This window comes from Lycium ferocissimum, chromosome 1 (assembly GCF_029784015.1).
Source record: "Lycium ferocissimum isolate CSIRO_LF1 chromosome 1, AGI_CSIRO_Lferr_CH_V1, whole genome shotgun sequence".
NCBI lineage: Eukaryota > Viridiplantae > Streptophyta > Magnoliopsida > Solanales > Solanaceae > Lycium > Lycium ferocissimum.
The window spans coordinates 16,549,491-16,571,836 of NC_081342.1; the positions used below are offsets into that span (position 1 = coordinate 16,549,491).

General features: G+C 36.2%; 1 protein-coding gene and 1 long non-coding RNA gene across 3 annotated transcripts; both read left to right on the forward strand.

The window, feature by feature from the left end:
- The first annotated feature begins 7,211 nt into the window (after positions 1-7,211).
- LOC132050361 (pre-mRNA-processing factor 39-1) lies at positions 7,212-22,311 on the forward strand. 2 transcript variants are annotated; one of them, XM_059441602.1, is made up of 14 exons: positions 7,212-7,352; positions 10,141-10,596; positions 11,072-11,175; positions 12,162-12,391; positions 13,013-13,180; positions 13,746-14,097; positions 14,596-14,739; positions 16,087-16,239; positions 16,335-16,451; positions 17,505-17,585; positions 17,685-17,834; positions 19,048-19,344; positions 19,864-19,980; positions 21,915-22,311. In XM_059441602.1, the coding sequence occupies exons 2-14, from the start codon at positions 10,155-10,157 to the stop codon at positions 22,020-22,022; spliced, it is 2,463 nt and encodes an 820-aa protein (XP_059297585.1). In that variant the 5' UTR covers positions 7,212-7,352; positions 10,141-10,154; the 3' UTR covers positions 22,023-22,311. The 2 variants fall into 2 exon arrangements, with proteins under 2 accessions (XP_059297585.1, XP_059297578.1); XM_059441595.1 differs by having other exon boundaries at positions 7,216-7,352; positions 10,145-10,596.
- Positions 19,987-21,665, forward strand: LOC132050377 (uncharacterized). Its single transcript, XR_009413397.1, has 2 exons — positions 19,987-20,784; positions 20,953-21,665. It is a non-coding gene; the product is annotated as an uncharacterized LOC132050377 (long non-coding RNA).
- Positions 22,312-22,346: the final 35 nt, after the last annotated feature.

The following is a 22,346-nucleotide window of genomic DNA, read 5'->3' on the forward strand; positions in this document are numbered from 1 at the left end:
TGGGTCAATCCAATTTAGACTTAACCTATGTGTTGGGCTAACTTATGAGTTTTAATTGGCCGAAATATAATGGGCTATTCCTTTTTCAAATTGTTTCTTTTGATCTTCTAATTAAATCAAATAAATTATCTTTCATATTGGATATGTAGTAATAATAATAATAATAATAATAATATAATAATAATAATAACAACAATACTAATACTAATAGTAATAACAATAGTAATAGTAATAGTAATAGTAACAATGGTAATAATAGTAAAACTGCTAGTCATAGTAGTACCGGTAATAATTATAATAATAACAAAAATAATAATAACGATAGTAATTGGAAAAATAGTAAAAGATAAGGTATTTAATTTATTACCAACTTAGAAGCCCGAAGAAATAAATTGGAAAAAAAGGGTCAAAATTGGGTGTCAACAGGAATGATGCCTCTATCCAATAGCGAGGGTCGAAAGCAGAGAATAGCATCCTATAAGGAAGATGCAGATGCAATAACAATGTAATCATTTTATTGCCTTAGGTGGAACAAAGGATTTGCTCAATGGAAGATACCAAACAAAGAAACCTAGAAATTTTAAAGAAGTCGATATCATATTAGATATATTTGACAAACTCACTACTTTGACAAAGAAAGAAGGAAACTTACAAAGAAAAGAAGTGAATAAATACCTCGTGGAGAAGCATGCATGCACTTTCCAAAAGTAAAGTTCTTCGTTGCCTAAAGGAAGTGTATCTCAAGTAAATTCGTTCTTTGTGCCAGCAAGGAACAATCTAGAAATGTGACGTGATAGGTATACTCGCTAGACTATAAGAACATGGGCCCAAAAAATATGACGTATTCTAAGCATAAACTGGCTGAAAATTTTGTGCACCTACATTAATCACCAAAACTGGCGAGTGTAGCAGCTTCTTCTGAGGCTCCCTACCTTCATTATCTATCAGGTGAGCCAACTGTTGAAGAAAGGCACACTGTTCACAAAAATTAAAATAGTAAGATGTTAATATGAGCACAGAAATTTCTAACACATTCATAAATTATAAGTTTAGTCTAAAGTTAACTTTATTTATTAAACTTAAAGATAAAAGTAACAAGATGCACGTGACCCCTATTTTGTAATAAAATATTCAAGTCCAATTTACCAGAACTAATAGTGCCAAATTATTAACAATGTATACCAGAACAAATATTGACAAATTCTTAATAGTGGATATATTTATAAGAACCAATATTGCCAATTTCTTAAGAGTGCTACATTTTCCAGAGCCAATATTTCCAAATTTTAACAGTGTATTCCAACAAAGTAGAAACTAGAAGTACGTAAGGCCTACTATACTCCATCCGCACTATCATCTTTTGGAAGTAACCTCTTCCAAAACCAATGCAACTTCCAGATCTCTGCTTCTGCTAACTCGCCTTTTCTTCTTTCCTATCTCAGGTATGAACTTGTATATTATGCATCCTACAAAGAGAATCACAGCAGCAAGGAGAACAAATACCCATGCTTTCCGGGCACACCAAATCGATAACGTAGCTAGATTCATGACTAGTGTCTTGAATGAAAATACAGTTGTCTCACAACATGTACCTAAAGATTTAATATCGCTTGGGTATGCTATCTCTGTCCACTCTCGAGGGCCAAAAAGCAAAGAATAACATCCTATGAGGAGGATGCTAGATCAATGACAGGGTAATCACTTTGTTGCGTTAGGTGGAACAGAGAAATTGCTTCATGGAAGATTCTTAACAAAGAAACTTAGAAATATTTTTAAAAAAATTGATATCAAGTTAGATATATTTGACAGATTAAATTACTTTGACAAAGAAAGAATCAAAAACTGACAAAGAAAAGAAATCAATAAATACCTGGGGGAGAAGCACGCATGCACATGCAAAAAAAAAAAAAAAAGTTCTTCGTCGCCCGAAGAAAGTATAGCTCAAGAATGTAAGTCCAGTCACTCCGGTCCGAATTGCACCAACAAGAAATGAAGTTAGAAATGCGGCGTGATAGGTATACCCGACTGTAAGAACATAGCCCCAAAAAATATGACGGAGTCTACGCCTAAGACTCGCTGGAAAATTTGCACGACTACATTAATCACCAAAACTGGTGAGTATGCCAGCTTTTTCCATAGCTGCATGTCTTCATTATCTATCAGGTGACCTAACTGTTAAAAAGAGACACAATGTTTACGATAATTAAAAGGAACAAGATGTTAATATGAGCACAATTTTTTTTAACACATTCATAAATTATAATTTTAGTCTAAAGTTAACTTCACATATGAGAATTAACGATAAAAGTAACAAAAGATGCACGTGAATAGAACGTGACCCCCATTTTATATAAAAAAACACTCAAGTCCAATTTACTAAAACCAATATTGCTGAATTCTTAAAAGTGTATATATTTACCAGAACAAATGTTAACAAATTCTTAATAGTGCATATATTTATCAGAACCAATATAGCCAAATTTAATTTGTCAAATATATCTAACTTGATATCGATTTTTTTTTTTTAAATATTTCTAAGTTTCTTTGTTAAGTATCTTCCATGAAGCAATTTTTTTGTTCCACCTAACGCAACAAAGTGATTACATTGTCATTGATCTAGCATCCTCCCCATAGGATGTTATTCTCTGCTTTTTGGCCCTCGAGATTGGGCAGAGAGAGCATACCCAGGCCAGATAATATTAAAGCTTTAGGTACATGTTGTGAGACAACTGTATTTTTATTCAAGACGTTAGTCATGAATCTAGCTACGTTATCAGTCACTTTTTTAAGCTAGGGCAAAAATTAAAGATTTTCAATTTGATGGGCAAAATTAAAGGCCACCCAAAATAGGGGCAATCGTGCGAATTGCCCCTTTACCAAAGGAGCCGATACTGTTACTACAAGGCTACAAACTGACAATTCATGCAGTTTCATGAGAACCTCAAGTTTTCAATCTTCACAAGCGTATAAAAGGCTCTCCCAACAATTAAAAGTAACACTTCCTCTAGTGAATAAACCTAGGCTATTTATGATACTCAAGGGGCAAAGTAGAAAAGAAAAAAAAAATCAAACTTATTTTTCGAGGAATAAAACTCAAAAGTAAATACTTTTTTTTTCCTTTTCGAAACACAGTCACGTGACCATAGTAAAAAATGCGGTTATATCGTGCAACATCCTGGAGCTCATAGGTGATTAAGTTGACCGCAAACAAATAACGCTCAAATAGCGCAACATGCTGGCTCTTCTACGTGGTCAAGCTGGCATGTACATATAGCACAACTTCTTCCCTTGGTATTTCTCATTTTTTTGACATAAAATTTCACTTCTTGAGATCATCAAAAAGATTACCCATGTTCTCCTCGATCATTCATTACTTGACTACTTAAGATCTTTTAAAACATCGTTGATGCTCCTTGGAATCATATTTGAAGGTCAAAATTTCTAGCTTGATTTATGATAGGTTACTCGGCACATTAACACTGGTCATTTTGTAAATTATATATCAAATATTTAAAAAAATTCACTGTATAAATCTTTTTGACCATCCTTAATTTTTATTTAAAAGATGGAGTAGAAGACAAAAAGGAAAAAGACAATTACAAATCTACAAAGCATTTCCTAAAACTGAACACCTAATGTGATATTTTTTTGTTTAATTTAAACTTGATGAGGTAATGTCATTTTTGACACTGGGCATTTGGTATTTCGACTGTTTGTACTTTGTATCATGTGACAAATATCCACATGATTTATTTACTTCAATACAATAAATATAGAGAAAACTGAACACCTAATGTGATATTTTTTCGTTTAATTTAAACTTGATGAGGTAATGTCATTTTTGACACTGGGCATTTGGTATTTCGACTGTTTGTACTTTGTATCATGTGACAAATATCCACATGATTTATTTACTTCAATACAATAGATAGAGGGAGAAGGGTCAAATATACCCCTCTACTTTAGTTTAATGGTTAAATATACCCTCCGTTAGTCAAAGTAGATAAATATACCCCTTCCGTTAGTCAAAGTAGATAAATATACCCCTTCCGTTAAGAAAGTAAACAAATATACCCCTCAGTTGACAAAATCCCTAATTCCACAATTAATTACCCGATTTAACTTTAAAAACCCATGTCCGGCCGGCCCGACCCGCAAATTAAATTTTTTCCACCCAAATATGCCCACCACCACTACAACCGACCCAACACAACAACCACCACCACTTTCACCACCACCGCCACCACTGTTTAGCACTCCCCCTTCCCCCTTACCCCCTAAATAGTTCCAGCAACAATGGTAAGCTTCTCTACCACTATTTTTCCTTCATTGTCTTTTTTTATCCACCTTAGACCTTAGTTATTGAAAAGTTAAAGAAAAAATGAGAAGAAGTCCTGACGTTTTTCGGAAGTACAAAATAAAAAGATTAAAGAAAAAACAGAAAAAGGTAAAAGAAAGAGAAAGGAGAATAGTACAGAAGAATTTCATGCAATTCGATTTCGTCAATTTGGGGTTGATAGATTCATTCTTCGTTATTGTGACTAGTTTTCTATACATTCTTTTTACACATTTAGTGGTAGCGGTGGTGGTAGAAGTGGTTGTGGTGGTTGTGTTGGGTCGGTTGTAGTGGTGGTGGGTATATTTGGGTGGAAAGAATTTAATTTGCGGGTCGGGCATAGGTTTTTTTAAGTTAAATCGGGTAATTAATGGTGGAATTGGGGATTTTGTCAACTGAGGGGTATATTTGTTTACTTTCTTAATGGAAGGGGTATATTTAGCTACTTTGACTAACAAAAGGGATATATTTATCTACTTTGACTAACGGAAGGTATATTTAACCATTAAACTAAAGTAAAGGGGTATATTTGACTCATAAATATAATAGTATGATTTTAATATAATTAAACTCATCTCAAATTTGGATGTTAGAATTCTCAAATCTGAATAGGGAGAAGTAAATCACTTTTTTATATAGATTTTTTTTTTTGGCTTGTCATTTGTGTCCGATATTCACATTATTTTTTTAAAAATAGAAGCATGGGTTAAAACCCATGCTTTGTCGTCCGTAAGCATTTAAAAAAAAAAAAAAAAAAAAAAAAAGGGTGGTCCCCATATTAACACCAACCAATATTAACAAAAAAAAATACCAACCAATATTAAAAAAAAAAAAAAAACACCAACCAATATTAAAAAAACAAAAAAAAAGAAGTAAAAAAAGTGGAACCCACCATCTCCAAACTCACGGAAAAAAAAAATGGATCCCGTATTAACAAAATCAAGAAATATAAAAAAAAAAAGTGAATCCCATATTAAAAAAACAAACAATGTAAAAAAAAAGTGTAAACTTTGTATTCGTAGCAAACACTAATATAATAAAGTTTTAGATACGGAGCACAAAATACAATGTTATATTAATCGTGTTTTGATCCCGTATTAACAAAATCAAGAAATATAAAAAAAAAAGTGAATCCCATATTAAAAAAACAAACAATGTAAAAAAAAGTGTAAACTTTATATTCGTAGCAAACACTAATATAATAAAGTTTTAGATACGAGACAAACTACAATGTTATATTAATCGTGTTTTGAATATATATATATATATATATATATATATTATATATATAAAAATAAAGTAAACTAATAATGTCCAAAAGGGTGGGCCCCATACTAAACAACACCAAAAATATAAAAAATAAAAAAATAAAAAAAAGAAGAAACCATATAAAGCATGGGTTTAGACCCATGCTTCGTCCTCCGTTATCCCTTAAAAAAAAAAGGGGGGTGTGGGCCCCATACTAAATAACACCGAGCAATACAAAAAAAAAAAGAACAAAAAAAGGAAGGAAAAAAAGTGGAACTCACCATCTCCGAACTTATGGGAAAAAAAAAGTGGACCCCATATTAACAAAATCAAGCAATATAAAAAAAAAAAAGTGAACCCCATATTAAAAAAAAGATAATGTTAAAAAAAAGTGTAGATTTTGTATTCGTAGCAAACACTAATATAATAAAGTTTTAGATACGGAGCACAAACTACAATGTTATATTAATCGTGTTTTGAACATAGTGTGTATATATATATATATATGCATAAAAATAGTGCAAATTAATAATGTCCAAAAAAAAAAGTGCACCCCATATTAAAAAATCAAATAATATTCATATAATTTCCAAAGTATCTCATTAAGTCAATAATGATGGATTCATTGCCACGTGCGTATCAATCCATTAATGGGAGCAAATGAAATTGCTTTTCTTCAAAAGGTTAAGTAGTCAAACCATACAATATTTTTTTTTTTTTTACTATTCCGCCATGTCATTTATTTGTTATGCTTAGTAAAATAAATATACTTAAAATATTTATATTTACTTTATTTATTTTTATTCTTACTCTAATAAATGTGAAAAGAGATTAATGTCATAAAAAAAAAATATCAAATAGAGATCAAATAATGAATAAGGTAAATGTCAAATTATAATTCTAATCGACATTTTCTTACAAAATCATGCAAAAGACAACATGACAAGTAATGAGCTGCCCCGAGAATATTTACCAAAAATTAAAAAAATAGTATTTCTTCGTTTAAATAGAAAATCAATTTCTACTTTGTTTCGTTTTAAACATGTAAAATTAATTTAATAATTTGAATTAGAATTATCCAAATCAAAATTTGATAAAAAATAATAAATATTTTACACCTTTAAATTAATCGAATTAAAATTGAAAGTATCAACCCGATCTTAAATATTGCTATTGTTTTATGTCAAAGAGAGGAAAATAGTTTCTTTTTAAACAAGTCTTCTCTTTTAAAAAATATTAATAAATTTGCCAATTTTGTATTCGTAGTAAACATTAATATAATAAAGTTTTACATACGGAGCACAAATTACAATGTTATATTAATCGTGTTTTGAACATAATAGATATATATATATATATAATCACTATCTAAACACAACTATATACACATAGATGCACTATAATCTAAAGTGTTGGGCTCGTACGCAGCACGGGCATAGGCCGTCAGTAGTCTGATAATATTCAGAGTCACGTTGCGAAGGCTAGCGTTAAAATCTAATTAAAAAAAAAAAAAAAAAAAAAAAAAAAAAAAAAGGAAAAGGACACAAAGGGGCATGAAACGAAATTTAATCCTGAATTGGGATTAGACACATAACTTTTACCCTTCTCCTCACGAAAATAGGTGCTTCATTTTTATTTGCCCTAATCCCCTTCTCTCCTTCCTCCATACATACAACTCAAAAACCTCTGCAGCTTTTTCTCAAGACGATACGAAGAAGCTTCTCGAAACTCTTCGTCGACCTAACGCCGTCATCTTTCCGTCCGTCAGGTTAGTTCCATTTCCGTTACTTAATTATCCGTTATCGGAAACATTAGTGCTCACTTTTTTTTCCTTTTTATTTGTTGTATGTTATTATATATGTTGTAAGTTATCCTTTTTTAGTTCCTTAGTTTTCAGAAGTATTATTTGTATCCGAAACTGTAGTTCATTAGCTTGTATTAGTCTGGTATTATTATGTGAAGATTTATAGTTTTCTCGAGTTTAGAGTGTAGATTTGTATTCTGATATTTCAAAATGTTGTCGGATTAAGGCGGATTCAGGATTTTAAGTTAGTGTGTGCTGTAATTGGTGCAGCTTCATGACATATGTGGATGTTTTTTCGGTGCTAAGTGCCAACTGTACAGGCATCTGTTTTTATGCATTTCAGATTGTTTATCAAAAGCCCTGTTAGGACCATCAGATATGGTGATATTGCTTGCCCTAGTAGTAGGATAAGAAGGGGAAAGTAGCGTTTTGCTTTGACTAGGTCTACAACAACAACAACAACAACAACAACATACCCAGTGTAATCCTACAAGTGGGGTCTGGGGAGGGTAGAGTGTACGCTGACCTTACCCCTACCTTGGAAGCTAGGGAGGCTAGGGAGGCTGTTTCCGAAAGACCCTCGGCTCAAGAAAAAGTAGGGCAAAAAGCCAGATAAGAATTGATGAAAGTAAAGAAGCCATGACACAATACTATGAATAAGCATTTTGAAGAAAAGTAACAGTAACTGCAACAAACTAATACAATAAACGAAGTACAGGAGATAGCAGATAGTAGCAGAGAGTCGAAGGGCAGGAAACTACAAAGATAATACTACACCTACTAGTATGAAAGGATACACGAGACAACACTCTATTACCTACTAACACACGCCTAATATGTGTCCTTCACAACTTCTTATCTAAGGTCATGTCCTCAGTAAGCTGCAACTGCGACATGTCCTGTCTAATCACTTCTCTTCAATACTTCTTCGGCCTCCCTCTACTTCTCCTGAAACCATCCGTAGCCAACCTCTCACACCTCCGCACTGGGGCCTCCGTGCATCTCCTCTGTACATATTCGAATCATCTCAGCCTCGCTTCCCCCATCTTGTCCTCCACCGAGGCCACTCCACCTTGTCCCGGATAACTTCATTTCTAATCCTCTCTTTCCTAGTATGCCCACACATTCATCGCAACATCCTCATTTCCGCAACTTTCCTCTTCTGAATGTGAGCTTTCTTGACCGACCATCATTCCGCCCCATACAACATAGTAGGTCTAACTACCACTCTGTAGAACTTGCCTTTAAGTTTTGGTGGTAATCTCACTAGGCCTAGAATATGAATATTTCAGCTCCTTGGCGTCTTGCCCGCTGTTGTTTTTCTTTTTGTAGGAAGCGACTTAGGCCTTATTTGTTTTCATTAAGATTAATACGTCTGAATCTGAATGCACATGTGAATATTAAGATTTAGATGTCTGAAACTGAATATTAAGATGTTGCTATATTAAGATTTGAATACTAAATAACTAAGATTGTTTATTTTTTTAAACATTTGAATGTATCAGATTTGCCTTTATTTAAAAATTAATAAATGTAAATTTAATAAAATACTAAATTAACCTTCTACTACTACATCAATAAAAAATTAAAATTTATAGGATGGTGATGGTGGCTGACATCAATGGTGCTGGTGACTAATAGTTGTGGTGGTGATAGTGATATCTAATGGTGGTGAATGATGAGATGGTTGGCGATATATAGTAGTAACTAATGGTGATGATTGTTTGTACTGATTGGCGGTTGTTGTGGTGATGATTGTAAATTGTGGCTAGTGGTAGTTGTGGCCGAGGATGGTGGTTGTGGGTGGTGGACGACGAGGGCTGTAGTTGATAACGGTGGGTGATGGCGATAGTGGTGAATGAATGGAATTGGTGAACTACCATCTTTGTAAAAATATTTGAATAAACATCTTAATGATATTAAGACTTTGTTACAATCTTAATCATTCAAATGCATTCAGACCCAGTAAGTGGTTCAAACATAAAAGAAACAAACGCACTTTATGATTGAGATTCAGACCGACAAAAGAAACAAGACTTAATGACTGAAAGCTGAATGATTTAAGATTAAGACCTTCATTAAGTGAAACTAAAATGAGGCCTTAGAGGTGGTTGAAATTGTGCTGCGAGGAAGTTTTTCACAAGTAAACAACGAGCATACTGATCGGGTGGAGCCTGTCTGATGGTCTATATTGTGCACGTGATAGTTAAGTTCACTTCATACAACAACAACAACGACATACCTAGTGAAATCCCACAATGTGGAGTCTGGGGAGGGTAAAGTGTACGCAAACCTTACCTCTACCTTGGAAGGACTTAAGTTCACTTCATAAATATAGAAAAAAAAATGAGTAGAAGGAAGAGGAAAGTATATACTCCTACATTTTACACACTCAGTAGTATATCTCATTTCTTACAATGTTTAGTTAGTTATCCTACTCATTCTTGGAAATATTTATATAGATATGCTAGGGTAGTATCTGTTGCTACATTTGTGTTGTATCTGGGTACTTTGCTGTCTCTTTTCTTACAATCCTATGTCGGATACTTTTCTTTTGAGCCGAGGGTCTACCAGAAACAGCCTCTCTACCTTGCAAAGGTAGGGGTATAGTCTGCGTACATCCTACCCTCCCCAGACCCACTTGTGGGATCACACTGGGTTTGTTGTTGTTGCTAGGGAACCAATGTGTATAATGTTAATTTTTTTTCCCTAATATTTGCTGCTTTACTAATCAATTCCGCCTTTGATGTAGACAGGTTCTAAACTATGGGCGAAAGTGAAACTGTGGTAGCTCAAACCTCGTCAGTCACCGATTATATATCTGCTGGCTACTCGTCAATAAATCCTGATGATGCTGGCGCTCATGCTTCTTCTGATGCTGGAAATGCTGGTGATCTGGCCACTTCATGTCCAAATGGCACAGGGGAGTTAGCATCTTCTAATGTAGAGGCTGGAAAAGTTTATTCTACTGATCCAGTGTCTACTCAGCAAGAAGGTGCTACAACTATGGCATATGATGTCAGTCAGGATCTTGCAGCTCTAGCAGATGCACCTGTAGGTTCATCCCAAGTTGCTGATTATGGATCTTCTGCAAATGGTAACAACACTGCTGAAGCAAGAGACATTGCAGAAGCTGGAACTGCTGAAAATGGGATCGCATCTGACGTTCATGGAAGTTCCAATACGCATCAGCCAGAAGATGGCTTAGGTATATTTTTAGCTGTTCGCTGTCCTTGGGTAAACTAAAGAAGAACTTCTTAGATGTTAAGGGATGCTTGCCATCAATTTAATTAGTCACAAGAATCGTAATACAGATACATGATGCTAATATGAATTTCTTTAGTAGACATGTGGTGTTACTCTTTCTTTTCCCAAAGAAATGCTGCATAAACAGTAAAGTTACGCTAGGATGCTGCCATAGCTCGATTCTATGTGAATGTCTTTGGTGATTGGTAGTTACAGTATTTGTTTTCTCAGTAGTCTTTCACATTGTAACCAGCTGCTTTCCCCAGTCGATTTCCTTTTACTTCTTCCTGCTGCATGTTGTCTACTAATCAATTTTGTCGTCTTTCTTCATCTTTCATCTTTTGTAAACTATGAAATTTCCCTTTTTTGTCCCTTTGTCCTGATTGTCAGTTGCATCAGCAGTTACTAAACTTACTACCTATATTTTCTGTTGGCAGCTTTGTCTCCTGAAGAGGAAAGATTATGGAGCATAGTGAGGACGAATTCTATAGACTTCAATGCCTGGACTGCCCTTATTGAGGAGACGGAGAAGATGTCAGAGGTACTTTAACTGACCTTCTGTCAAGTGGATTTGTCATCTTGGCATTCTTCATTTTCTAGTCTTCGTTTTTGTTTATTGGGTAAAGAGAGTTTCTTATTGTTCTCATTATATATTTCAATTTGCTTCTCTTACTGTCCGGCTGGTAAGAACCTATCCAGAAAGGTGCTGTCTTTTCTGATCTTTTGCTACAAATACACCTGGCTTCCGTGCTAGGTAGAAGGATAGTGGGTGGCACAAAATTTCTCAATTACATATAAATTTGGGTACTATTCCTGGCAAATAGTTTCTAAGCTATAAATTAATTGCCCACACGAATTACTGCAGGAGTTTTGTCACATAGCATTTCTTGCCTTAGCTTATATCTTTTTATTTTTATAGCTATTCTTTAGCTAAGCTAAATCTCCTGTTCTTTGAGACACGGGGCACTATAGAGTTGGGGGCATTTCTCTCTGTCTCTCTTCCCATCCATGCCATGTGTTAATCTACTCAGGAAAAACTTTTGGTCGTGTCCATGTCTTAGCTAAACTACCAGTATATTTTGTATATGTTTTATTTGGTACTTGCCACTGTTGCCAGGACTGTCATCAGTGATGTTAGTCAGAAAACACCATTTTTTCATTAGCAAGAGATTTAACAGTCCAAGAATGGTGATGGCGTGATGCTCTTATCCATGTTACGTTATGCACTTCTCTTTTGGGTCCCAAAAGATTTGATCCATTTGCTTTGATTATAGAGCTTCCTATTTCTATGAAATAAAACTAATACACATTCATATAATAGATCTTAGCATGGTATTTCTTGGATGATCTGCCTAACATTTAGCACATCTTAGTCATAGTTAAAGTCAGCTCTAATTTCTTAATTTTACATATCGCAAACAAGCTTATCTATAATGTGGAGCGTGTATTTGTCTTTTGAGAACAAATTTTCTTGTGGATAGAAATTTCCTCCATGCTGGATTTATTATGCATTGTGAAAATGTGCAGGGGAACGTTTTGAAGATTCGGAAGGTTTATGATGCATTCTTGGCAGAATTTCCTCTGTGTTATGGTTATTGGAAGAAATATGCTGATCATGAGGCACGTCTTGGCTCTGTTGACAAAGTTGTGGAGGTCTACGAACGAGCTGTTCAAGGCGTGACATATTCGGTAGATATGTGGTTGCACTATTGTGTTTTTGCTATAAGCACTTATGGAGATCCTGACACCATTAGAAGGTAATGCTATTGCTGATTTGATTTGTTGTAGTTTTGGATGGTGATCATCAGCACGAGATGCTTACAATTTTTCTTTGTGCCAAACTATATGATCTTTCAATGCTCTCTGACCTGGTTTCAGCCTGTCTGCAACAGCTCATATTCATCTACATGGCGTAAGGTTTGTTTGGGTTGCACTTCAGAATTGTATAACTGATGTGCAATCCACGTGATTCTATGGCCTGCTCAGTGGCCATATGAATTTTCTTCAGGATTCAATTCCATTTTGTGGCCTTATTCTCCCCCTTATATTTTCCCTGTCCTTAGGGCTGTGTATAGTCCATGTAGTTCTCCATGATATTTTGCTGTTATTAACCGTCGCACATGAGATGCATCAATAAACACATTGCTGCTGAGAAGATCTCGTCCACTAAGGCTAAGATGCCCTCTCACTGCTCCTTTCACGGACATTGTAAGATTGTTTCGAGGAAGGTAAATGCAGCATATTTGTGGGAGTGTCTGCTCTTTGAGTGAATTAGTACTTTAACTTGAACTCTTCTCATGTACTGCATTTTCTAGAGCCCATGCAAAGACATGTGTGTGTTTTTAATGCTATAGCACGTTATTCTGTTGGTTTGTTAGGTTATTTGAAAGAGGATTAGTCTATGTTGGAACAGACTACCTGTCCTTTCCACTTTGGGATAAGTATCTGGAATATGAGTACACGCAGCAGGCTTGGTCGAATGTTGCTGCCATCTACACACAGATATTGCAGAATCCAAATCAGCAGCTCGATCGCTATTTTGAAGGGTGATTATCTTCTTTGAAGCTTATTTTGCATTTTCATTATTCATTCAAGGCTCTCAGATTCTCTCTGGCACTATCATTCTGGTTGCCTGTAGAAAAAAAATACTCCATTAGTATTTAATTATAAAGAAGCTTAATTTGTTGCAGTATCTTTCATTTGGTATTTTGCTTGTTTAAACATTTGGTTTTTGAAAAGTTACTTGTTTAAGTATGGCTAAAAGTTTTAGTCTGGGTGAAGGCAATATTGTCAAATTGCCACTTGCTAATGATTAAGGCTCTAGCAAGTGATTAATTATAGTATATAATGCTAGCCTGGGCCTGCCCTTATTGTTTGTTAGCAACTGCGGAGAATCGAAGTTCCATGCTAGTTTTTAGAAATCCACCTGTAGGAGCAAAAATCTTAGTTAATTCAGCTGCTGCTGGTCGTGAAATATATTTCAGACAAGTCAACATGTATTATTTTAAGGGTTTAAATTATGTACACCTATAGTGTAACGAATCTTTTATTGATACAAGAAAAGTAGTTGATGTAACTACTGTTCCTTTCGTGGTGCAATTCTATCTGCAGTTTCAAGGAGCTGGTGGCTAGTAGGCCTCTATCAGAGTTACGAACTCCTGAAGAAGCTGCAGCTGCAGCAGCAGCAGAAGCTGGGGGTGAACAGATTGAGGGGGAGGTCAATCCTGGTTCTGAGCCTTCTAAGCCTGTAAGTGCAGGCTTAAAAGATGCTGAGGAGTTGGAGAAGTATATCGCCATTAGAGAAGAGATGTATAAGAAAGCTAAAGAGTTCGATTCTAAGATAATTGGTTTTGAAACAGCTATAAGGAGGCCATACTTTCATGTGCGGCCTTTGAATGCTGCAGAGCTTGAAAATTGGCACAGTTATCTCGACTTTATAGAAGGAGGAGATGACTTAAATAAGGTACTTGCGTTTGGTTATTTTGTGGATTTTCAGTTTCTCTTTATTTATAGCTTTAGTTGCCTTGCCATACATTTATTTACAGTTAAAGTAATATCTGCTGCCTCATATGCTATATTGGCTAAACCATCGGATGAAGCATCTTTTTAAACGGGATATTGAACTTGGACTAAAGCATGGACCATCCATTTGCTTTCGATAAGGCTAAGTACTTCAAACCCTCATTTGTGAGTCGACGTTCTGGGTTCATAATCTGTTGTATAATGGAGTATTTGTTTTGAAGTTCCAATGTTATGCATGCAGGTGTGTTCTTATCTTCCTAACCATGTCAGGCTAGAAGGGTCCCCCCCTTTGTATTAGAGGGGCCCTGTTCCACCAGCGGAGTACTCCTTGTGCATCACTCCTTAGTCCTTTCATTTTTTTTTTTTTTTTTTTTGGAATTTCTTTATTGCGGTAGAGTATTATTATGTATTTAATCCCTTTGTTACTTGTGCAAGTCAGGTGGTCAAGCTGTATGAGAGATGTCTGATTGCGTGTGCCAATTATCCTGAATATTGGATTCGGTATGTTTCATGTATGGAAACAAGTGGAAGTTTGGATCTCGCCGATAATGCCCTTGCTCGTGCCACTCAAGTCTTTGTCAAGGTAAAATCTCATGAATTTTTTTCTAATTTTTTCCCCTTGTGACAATATTTGGTCTGTTCATCATGGGATTCTCTTTGCTTTTAGGGGGTCAGTTTCTGAATCGGATGCTACATCGTTCTTATTTTTTGAACAGATTATTTGACTCTTTGCTTGCCTGGATTAGCAGTTTACTGGTTATTAATTTTTCATCTCAAAGTTTAGTATTTAAGACATTGTAAGATTTCTGTTCCCTCATCAAGATGATAACTGGCTTTTCTATTGATTGGAATCAGTTAGTATCCTTTGAGAAGGTTAAATTTTCATATATACCCCTATCAAAAATACACACGCACACACACAAATAATGAGCAGAAAGATTGGGCAAAAAGAATTACAAGCAAACTCAGTTCGTTAACATTATTGTTGGAAGCTGAGAAATTCTAACATACTGTGCACCACTGTTTTTTACATCTTCTAGTCTACACCAAAAATCCAAAAAAGAGATACTTCTATATTTCAAGATATGAAATATTCTCGTATTTGCTTTCAAAGCATCTTTAGATTCTTTCCTTACATATCACCTCTCAAATGCAAGCCAGGATCGTATCCCAGATTCTGCTCTTATGTTTCCCAATGCCTTTTCTGTCCAACATTGAAGAAGCTGCCTAATAGTCCTAGGCATAACCCAACTGATGCGGAACATATTGAAGAATGAGTTTCAAAACCTGATATGTGAAGCTACATTGTAACAATAAATGATTAGCATCCTCCCCATTATTTTCACAAAGTAGACCATCTCCTACAATCTCTTCTGTGTAAAGATTGTTGATTGAGCACTGCTTCATAAGTAAGTGTCCAGCAAAAACGGGCTACCTTGTATGGTGCGCTAGTGCTCCAGATAATGGGATCAGTATTCTCCTCTCTGTTCTTTCAATATAAGAAATATGTTGACATAGAAGGTTGAACTCTCCGCTCCGGAAAACCCAACGACTGCTATAATATGAATTGGCTGCAACGATGGACAGAAATGGTAGATAGTTATTCCATCTCATTGAGTAAATTGGATTCATGTCAAAAACATTGTGTCCCCAACTGTCGCTCCGTGGTAACCTTGCTTGTTTGTCGGTTATCTTTAGCATTGAGATCACTTTTTGATATATTTTTAGCACGGGTTGGCAATTGCTCCATCTGAATAATCTTAAATGGTGGCTGGTAATGCTAATGCCGCAGTGTTTCACTGGACATCCGCTAATGTCAATGAAGTATTGCTGGAAATTGAATTGTTTGTGTCTAGAGCTGTTCCTTGAATAGGCTGCCCCTCAACCCTACTATATTTCATTATCAAACTCATTTGTCCATCTTTAACAGAGGCAACCAGAGATTCACCTTTTTGCTGCTCGATTGCGGGAGCAACGTGGCGATATTCCTGGTGCTCGAGCTGCATATCAACTTGTGCACGCTGAAATATCACCGGGGCTTGTAGAAGCAATAATCAAGCATGCAAACATGGAACGTCGACTTGTAAGATTGTTTTGTCACCTACTACAGTTTCAAGACCAGCTTTGATCTTTGTTAACTTATCTGATGTATCGTTTTCTTGGTTATTTTTTTTTAAGGGGAATCTTGAGGATGCCTGTTCCATATACGAACAAGCTATTGCCATCGAAAAAGGGAAGGAGCACTCACAGAGTCTGCCGTTATTGTTCGCACAGTACTCTCGGTTTCTGTACTTGGTAAAGTTCTTTTTGTCTTGTGTTTCCAGTTTTTACATCTTTGAGTCAAGTAATTGACTACTGCCTTTCCATCTCGTTGTAATGTACCCCTTCCAATTGGGGTGAACAGTTATAGATATTGCTTTCTTCCAGATATGTTTGTGGAAGTTGGAATTAATTTTATTTTTGTTTTGCTAATGTGCTTTTTTTTGTTTTGGGGGGGGGGGGGGGGATGACTTTTTGATGTCATATAAGAAAATTATGCCTGTATTTTCTGCTTATTGCAGCATATGAATGTGGCCATTCCCTGTGCACTTTGTAGTAGGTGGCTACCCCTCCTGCGGCCATGCATATAAACACACGGAATGCTGTTATTTGAATTGGATGATATATGAGACTTCTCCCTTGGAATGTTGCATTCATTGCATTAGGTTGCGGATATATGAGACTCCTGTTCCTTAAATTGCAGCATCTTTTTTCCAGAAATATGAAACTCCTGGTCCTTTCTTTAATGAGTAACTTGGAAATTTAGATGTTACGGGTCAATATTTCATGTTCTTATTCTCGATATTGTTATCCTAATCAGCCAGTTTTTCACTCCTCACCCAGTTTAGTATAATATCTGAACCGACTTCCCTATTTTGTTTAGTGTAATCTCGGAAATGGACTTCCCTGTTCTGTTTTTCCCATTACCGATGATTCTCTTTTTGTGGAAGTGCATCAGCATGATTTTTGCTGCAATCATATACTAACATATGATAGTGAGACATAGTTATATAGGCCATGGCTTGTCGCAATATCCCAGTTAATCATTTGATTCTCAATCATTTTAGTTCACTTTAACACACTCTTCACTGCCCTTGTGGAAAGCTTGTCAGTAGGAAAAGAAAGCAGAATTAGTGTAAGTGCGTGGAGAGTCCTTAAGGACTTTGCCTTGATACCCTGTATTGTTGAGTGGTGATATCATGGGAACACCTTTTTTTCTCTTTGATGTTCCTCATGATTAGAATCATTTAATTTTTTTTTATGTATTTGTCCTCCTTTGGCTCACTGTCACAAAATTTCTGTTCGAAGGTTTCTGGGAAGGTGGAAAAAGCTAGGGAAATTCTTGACCAAGCAGTTGAGAATGTCCAGCTGTCAAAACCACTTTTGGAGGTCTCTCTCTCTCTCTCTCTCTCACTTTCTCATCCAAGGACGTAAAGTGTGGAGGAATTGGTGTTTCTTATTGACATGCTCTTTTCATGTAATATGCAGGCACTGATCCATTTAGAATCCATTCAGTCACTCCCAAAGAGAATAGATTTATTGGATTCATTGGTTAATAAGTTCTTAGTTCCATCTCCTGAGAACCCTAACGTTGCAAGTGTTGATGAAAGAGAAGAGTTATCAAGCATTTTCTTGGAGGTACAAACTATTACATTTGGGTACTTGACAGTGCTTTGGGACTGTGATGCTCTCATTGTTAGAACAAGTATGCCTTGCGCTGTTCTCATGGGAACCTGGAGTTATTTGAACTTGTGATCATGACCAGATATTCTTGGAAATGCATTCAGTTATATATATCATGTGCTTTGACAACAAAATTCTGTTTGTACATTCCAAGATTTGTCGCACTTCCATATTCCTGAGGCCTGAATTCCCTCATTTTGATACAAACTGACTGAACTGAAATAACAAATGAACTGGACTTGCATACTGTGCTAAGCTGGTAACCCATCCCTGAACTTGTATTCCTGTTGGATGTTTGCCTGGGTTATAAAATGGTTTATGTCTTTAGATACTTTTCCAAGTTTGCAATATCGTGTAAAAATGGAGTTAAAATTGGCGTACAAATTTTACGTTTAGAAACGGACACTGTTGTCGGACCTCCCAAAAAGCAGGAGGCCACCATCTTTGGGATGTAGGAAGTAAATACATATAAAATTCAGTTGGGAGTTTGGGTATCATGTTGCATTGATGTTCAAAATATCACATGGTTTAAATTTGAATCATATGTATGTACTTGATTTCATGAAAGTTGCTAGTTGTGGTAGGATTAATTTTTGTCTCAATAACCGGACTACTGTACCGGTGGTGGTCTAAATCAAATCGTATGATGGTTTAAATTTGAATCATATTGGGATGTCTTGGCGATGCAATGGGGAACTAAAGAGAAATTTGTGTTATTGGGAATCATTTCTGATTTATGATCCTTTACCATTTTCCTTTTAGACTTCGAAGCGTAAACACCATGGAATGTCTTGGGGATGCAATTGGAATTCTGTAGAAAGATCTGTCTTTTAGGATTTATTTCTGATTCAATCTTGCTTTTTAGACCTTGAAGTGTAAACATTTTGGAATATCTTGGTGCGGAGTCCGGATGGAGATTTGCTTTACTGGGAATCATTTTTGATTCACGAGCCGTCATTTTTTTTTTTTTTTTTTGAAGACTGAAGTGTAAACATTTTAGTAAATCTCGTGGGTGCAAGGGGAGTTCACAGAGAATTTTGTTTGCTTGTGAATTATTGCTGTTTATTGTGATAATGCTTTGTGCTAATTGTTTACCATGATTGTCTTGTCGTGGCTGTTCACTTTTGATGGTTTTGCCAAAATGTTCTGAGACAGAATGTGTTTGCAGTTTCTAGATCTTTTTGGAGATGCACTGTCAATTAAGAAGGCCGATGATCGGCATGCGAAACTATTCTTACGCCATAGAACCTCTTCAGATTCAAAGAAACGTCAGGCTGAAGATTATATGGTTTCTGAGAAAACAAAGCTGGCAAAATCTGCTGTTGCAGCAACCAACCCCTCAGTGGTTGGTGCATATCCTGGAACACAGAATCAATGGCCTGCAGGTTATGGTGCACAAGGTCAAACCTGGCCACAGGCTACACAAGCCCAATCACAGCAGTGGAATCCTGGTTATGCGCAACAGGTAACGTTATGACAATGTAACAGTTTCACTAGAGATAGTTTGCCCCCCTGGATCAAGCCTCTGTCTAGATTTAAAATCCTGATATGGATCTCAGACCAATGCAATGTGAGACCAGTATGCATGTGTTGCTTGGGCTTCAACCAAAATGTTGATTTGGGTTAAACTGGAACTTCATCATGGAGAAAAACAATTGAACTTCTTTATTCAAATGAATTTTAGAAGCTATTTTCTCTTTTCCTGTGAATCAGATTTCTGTTAAGATATATCTTTTCTGTGCACAAATGTTTTAGTACTCTGCTGTCAATTTCTCGTGTCACATATTTCTATCCCTCTCCCAATGGAGGTGTCCTTCATTACGTATTTGTTTCAGTTGGATGTGCATGTGTGTGGTCTTCATATTTTGCTGTCTGTATGTTCTTTCCGATATATCAAGATTAAATTAAAACTTATATATACACTTCATAGCAGCTATGCTATCAGTGGCTTATTTTTCTATCTTTTGTGTTTGTTGAACTTTAGGCAGCATATGGTGCTTATGGCAGTTACGGAACTGGCTATGCACCTCCTCAAGCGCCTGCAGCATCAGTGCCCTCAAGTGCTGGTTATGGTGCTTATCCTTCAACATACCCAGCCCAGGTATGCAGAATGCCTTTTATATATCAGCGTGTTGTTGCTTGTCTTACATACAGTGCCAAATGGCATTGTTGTTTCGGCAGGGATACTTTTATTAACCACATCTCTATGGCTTTCATGGTTACCTTTTGTTTTATTGTTAAAATTGATGTCTTTGCATGCTAAGAATGGTTTAGTGAGAAGAAAATTTGATGTCCTGTAAGCTCCCAGTTTTCTATCTGAAAATGGTGGTGAGGCAAAAAGGCTTGATAAACTTATGTCATCCCCCAAATTGTAGCATTCCAGTCTTCAAAATTGAATCGCTTTATTTCCATTTTGACACAGAACATAATCATCAGTATGATAAATTGCCAATTGAACTAAGTATTATTTAATCCATTCATCTCTATTATGTTGATTTTGTTGGCAAAATTACAAGGGGCATTACACTTGGTTCCTGAATAAGAGTAGAAATTAGTCTACTACTGCCAGTAGCTCTTGTACAATTAAATATTATGTTGGAGAAATTGCAATACTTAGTTTCCGTTTAACCTTTGTGTTTGGGGTGGAGTGACAATGAACCTTTATACTTACAGAAGTACACAAGTCCAAGTTCACCAAATTGCCACAACCAAGGGTCCAGTTTACTTCGGCGATCCTCAGCTATTCCTGCCAAATATATATAGATAGCGCGTGAGTTCTAGTGGGGGTTTGAGTCACCAACAGAGCAAAGTTGGAAAAGCCACTGTGTTTGACTCTTTCGCCTGGGTGTTGGGGTTGGTACTGTATAAAAAAATGGAGAAAGTTGGCTTCAATTGTCAACTAAGGGTATGTTTCCTCTTGGCATTTTGAATTAGTAGAATTTTGGCTAATAAGACAGCTGCAACAGCTTAGTCCATATACCTCCACAAAACTCATAGCAAAAAGCAAATGTGCTCTGTTTTGTGATGTATGACAGAAGCAAAGTAATTGTCATCAGTCTCTCAATTTTTCCAGGGGATGCTAAGTCGTCGTTGATCACCATCTAGAAATGTCAGGGAATGCTAAGTCCTTGCGGATCGCCAACTAGAAAATAAGAGCAAAAATAGGAGTCGTCTGTGTTACCAACCAGTCTCACCCATTCAAGATGTGGTTCCTTTGGCTGAGGTTATTATAAACACTCTTTATCATGTTTATCTCATCCCCAGTCATCGGCGCGACAAGAATTGAATGGATTCGTTATGAGGCTTCTCTAGATGTACTTCTATTAGGGCAACCCTCATGCAACTGTTGCATTAATATACAGCACACCAAGTTTTTGTAAATGATTGGAAGTGAAGCATGTGGAATGATAGCTTGGTATACCTGAAGGATGTCCTCTCACCATGGCCAATTTGACGGTGAATGTGAGGTTTGATTAGGGGCCTATGAGCATTTTGAGGAAGAAAAATCGACAGAAGTTGGTGTTACATTAGACCATATGCACCAATTGTTCATTGAACATTGCATATGAATATGATGGTAAATGAAGACATGATTACTTGTTATGGTATTTGTCATACCTTCTCTTAAAGACTACAGAGATCTTCCGTTAGATCTTATCCTTCTCAAATTTTATGTTGTGTTGGCCATTGGGGCAAGTTCACTCCAGTGGACAATTGTAGCAAAGCTTGAAAGTTGATGAATATTTAGACTGGTCTCCTTTTGATGGTGTTCCCTACCTTGGAACATTTCAGTTATATAGCTCCTGCTATGCTGAATTGGAATTGATAATGTCTTCCTTGTACTTGAACCTTTTTTTTAAATCAGTTCAAACCCTCCCTCTAGCTTTCCCCCCTCTCCCCTTCTCTAGGGCCAGAGAGGGGAGTTGTGTGTTGTTTCCATATTTGCTTGATATTTCCATAATTTCATGCTACACAAGTACCCTCAGGCGTTGATTGTTTTATGTTACTAAGTGAACTTTGTTATAATCTGTCCAGGCCTTCCCTCAGCAGAATTATGCACAGCCAGCTGCCGCAGCTGCTGTTGCTCCAGCACCACAAGCTACAACTGTTCCTCCTACAGCTTATTACGGCAGTTACTATTGAAATGGCAAAAACTTCTGCGTCAAATTTTTGCTGGATATAGTTTGTATCTTCCCCTCAACGGCCAGACTATGTTGCGATACCATGAGTTCTTCCACATGGTTGTCATTCGAGTTAATGAGCTGTCAGGATAGGAAATTGAGCAACTAGTGATGTCTTACCTTAGGCTGATGGAACAGTGGTTTCTATCCATTGTTTATCTTCTGTTGGCTTTTTTCTAATTAATGTACCATACTTTTGATTTTAACGTGCTAGTATGCAGGAAAAATCTGTCGCAGGATGTTATGTTTTCCGTGTCCTATTTCTAGTGTCTTTGTAGTAGGATTT